Consider the following 2097-nt stretch of genomic DNA (forward strand, 5'->3'; position numbering starts at 1 on the left):
GGGGGTCTCACCCCCCCATTGGGGGTCTCCCTCCCCCTTTGGAGGTCTCCCCCCTCCTTTGAGGGTCCTGCCTCCCTTTGGGGTCCCCCTGTTGCTGCCTCCCCCTTTGAGGTCTCCCTCCCCCTTTGGGGGTCTCCCCCTCCGTAGGATCTCCCCCCACACTTTGGGGATCTCCCCCTCCCTTTGGGGTTGCCCCCTTTGGTGTCTCCCTCCCCCTTTGGGGTCTCCCTCCCCCTTTGGGGTCTCCCTCCCCCTTTAGGATCTCTCCCCTGCCTCTGGGGGGTCTCCTCTCCGCTTTAGGTTCCCCCCCACTTTGGGGTCTCCCCCGTTGGGAGACCCTCCCCTTTTGGGGGTCTCCCCCTCCCTTTGGGGTTGCCCCCTTTGGTGTCTCCCCCCCTTTGGGGTCCCTGTGGCCCCACCTGGTCCCCGCTGGGGGCGGTGCCGTCGCAGGGGCTGTTGTGGGGTCTGCGCAGGGGCTCCCACTGCCCCCCCCGGTCGAAGGTGATCACGGAGCGGATGGAATTGTCTGGGATGGGCACAGGGAATGTCCGGGAATGACAGGGAGTAGGGGGGGGGAGGGCTCAGCACAGCCCCCAACCCCCCAGCACCCCCAGATCCCACAGCCCCCAGTCCTGGGAAGGAGTTTGGGGGCAGGGTCACACCCCCCTCCCTCCCACCAGGGTCCCATCCCAGGGTGGGACCCCCTTCCCTCCATCCCCCCAGATCCCAAGTCCCACCCCTGTGGAAGATTTTTGGGACGGGATCCCCCTCCCCTCCATCCCCCCAGATCCAAGAGCCCAGATACAAGATCCCAGGGGGGGACTTTTGGGATGGGATCCCTCCTCCCCAGATCCCAAATCCCATCCCTCTGGAAGATTTTTGGGGTGGGATCACCCTCCCCTCCATCCCAGATCCCAGATCCCAGATCCCAAATCCCATGCCAGGGGAGGATTTAGGGGATGGGATCACCTTCTCCTCCATCCCCCCCATCCCAGATCCCAAGGGAGGATTTGTGGGGTGGGATCCCTCTCCCCTCCATCCCCCCAGATCAGATCCCAGACCCCAAATCTTACCCCTGTGGAAGATTTTTGGGGTGAGATCCCCCTTCCCTCCTCCATCCCCCCAGATCCCAGAGCCCAGATCCCAGGGCAGGATTTCTGGGATGGGATTACTCTCCTCTCCATCCCCACAGATCCCTGAACCCTGAAGAGGATTTTTGGGATGGGATCACCCTCTTCTCCATCCCCCTTAACCCAGATCCCAGGAGTGGATCCCAGTGGTGGATCCCAAGTATGGATCCCAGGCCCCAGGGATGGATCCTACAGGCAGATCCCAGATCCCAGGGGTGGGTCTCAGCCCCCATTAATGGATCCCAAGGGTGGGTCCCAGGGGTGGATCCTAGGCCCCAGGGATGGATCCCAGATCCCACAGGCAGATCCCAGATCCCAGGGGTGTATTCCAGATCTCAGTGATTGATCCCAGATCCCTGAATGGATCCCGGGGTGGATCCCAGGGCAGATCCTGGGTGGATCCTGAGGTGGATGCCAGGGGTAGATCCCGGGTGGATCCCAGGGCAGATCCTGGGTGGATCCTGAGGTGGATGCCAGAGGTAGATCCCGGGTGGATCCCAGGGCAGATCCCGGGTGGATCCTGGGGCAGATCCCAGGTGGATCCCAGGGGTAGATCCTGGGTGGATCCTGGGGCAGATCCTGGGTGGATCCCAGATCCCTGGTGGATCCCAGCCCCCTGGGGTGGATCCCGGGGCAGATCCCAGGTGGATCCCAGGGGCAGATCCTGGGTGGATCCTGGGGCAGATCCCGGGTGGGTCCCAGCGCACCCTCGGCCAGCACGCTGGTGATGAAGGTGCCGCGCAGGGAGGTGACGTTGGTGAAGTCGGTCTCCCCGCCCGTGGTGGTGTACAGGTGCCTCTCCAGGGACTTGGAGTAGAGGATCCCGCGCTCGTCCGACGTGTAGATGGTCCCGAATCCCGTGTCTGCAGCGGGGGGGGCGGGAAGCACCAAATCCATGGAAAACACAGCGGGYGGGGGGACGGTCAGCAGAGTCCCACGGGGAAACCCCCCCGTGCTCCTCCCAGAG

The 2097-nt window shown here is 64.0% G+C and overlaps 1 protein-coding gene across 1 annotated transcript in view; it reads right to left on the reverse strand.

The window, feature by feature from the left end:
- Positions 1–2097, reverse strand: part of SORT1 (sortilin 1) — a gene marked incomplete at its 3' end in the record, with an annotated part of 16216 nt that overhangs the window by 4541 nt on the left and 9578 nt on the right. The window contains exons 6-7 of the mRNA XM_029959803.1: positions 1838–1993; positions 420–526 (exon numbers count right to left, since the gene is read on the reverse strand). Coding sequence (XP_029815663.1) covers positions 420–526; positions 1838–1993 — 263 coding nt within the window. The remainder of the gene's footprint in view (positions 1–419; positions 527–1837; positions 1994–2097) is intronic.

Source organism: Manacus vitellinus, unplaced genomic scaffold, assembly GCF_001715985.3.
Source record: "Manacus vitellinus isolate BGI_N305 unplaced genomic scaffold, ASM171598v3 scaffold_226_pilon, whole genome shotgun sequence".
In the NCBI taxonomy this organism is placed as follows: Eukaryota; Metazoa; Chordata; class Aves; order Passeriformes; family Pipridae; genus Manacus; species Manacus vitellinus.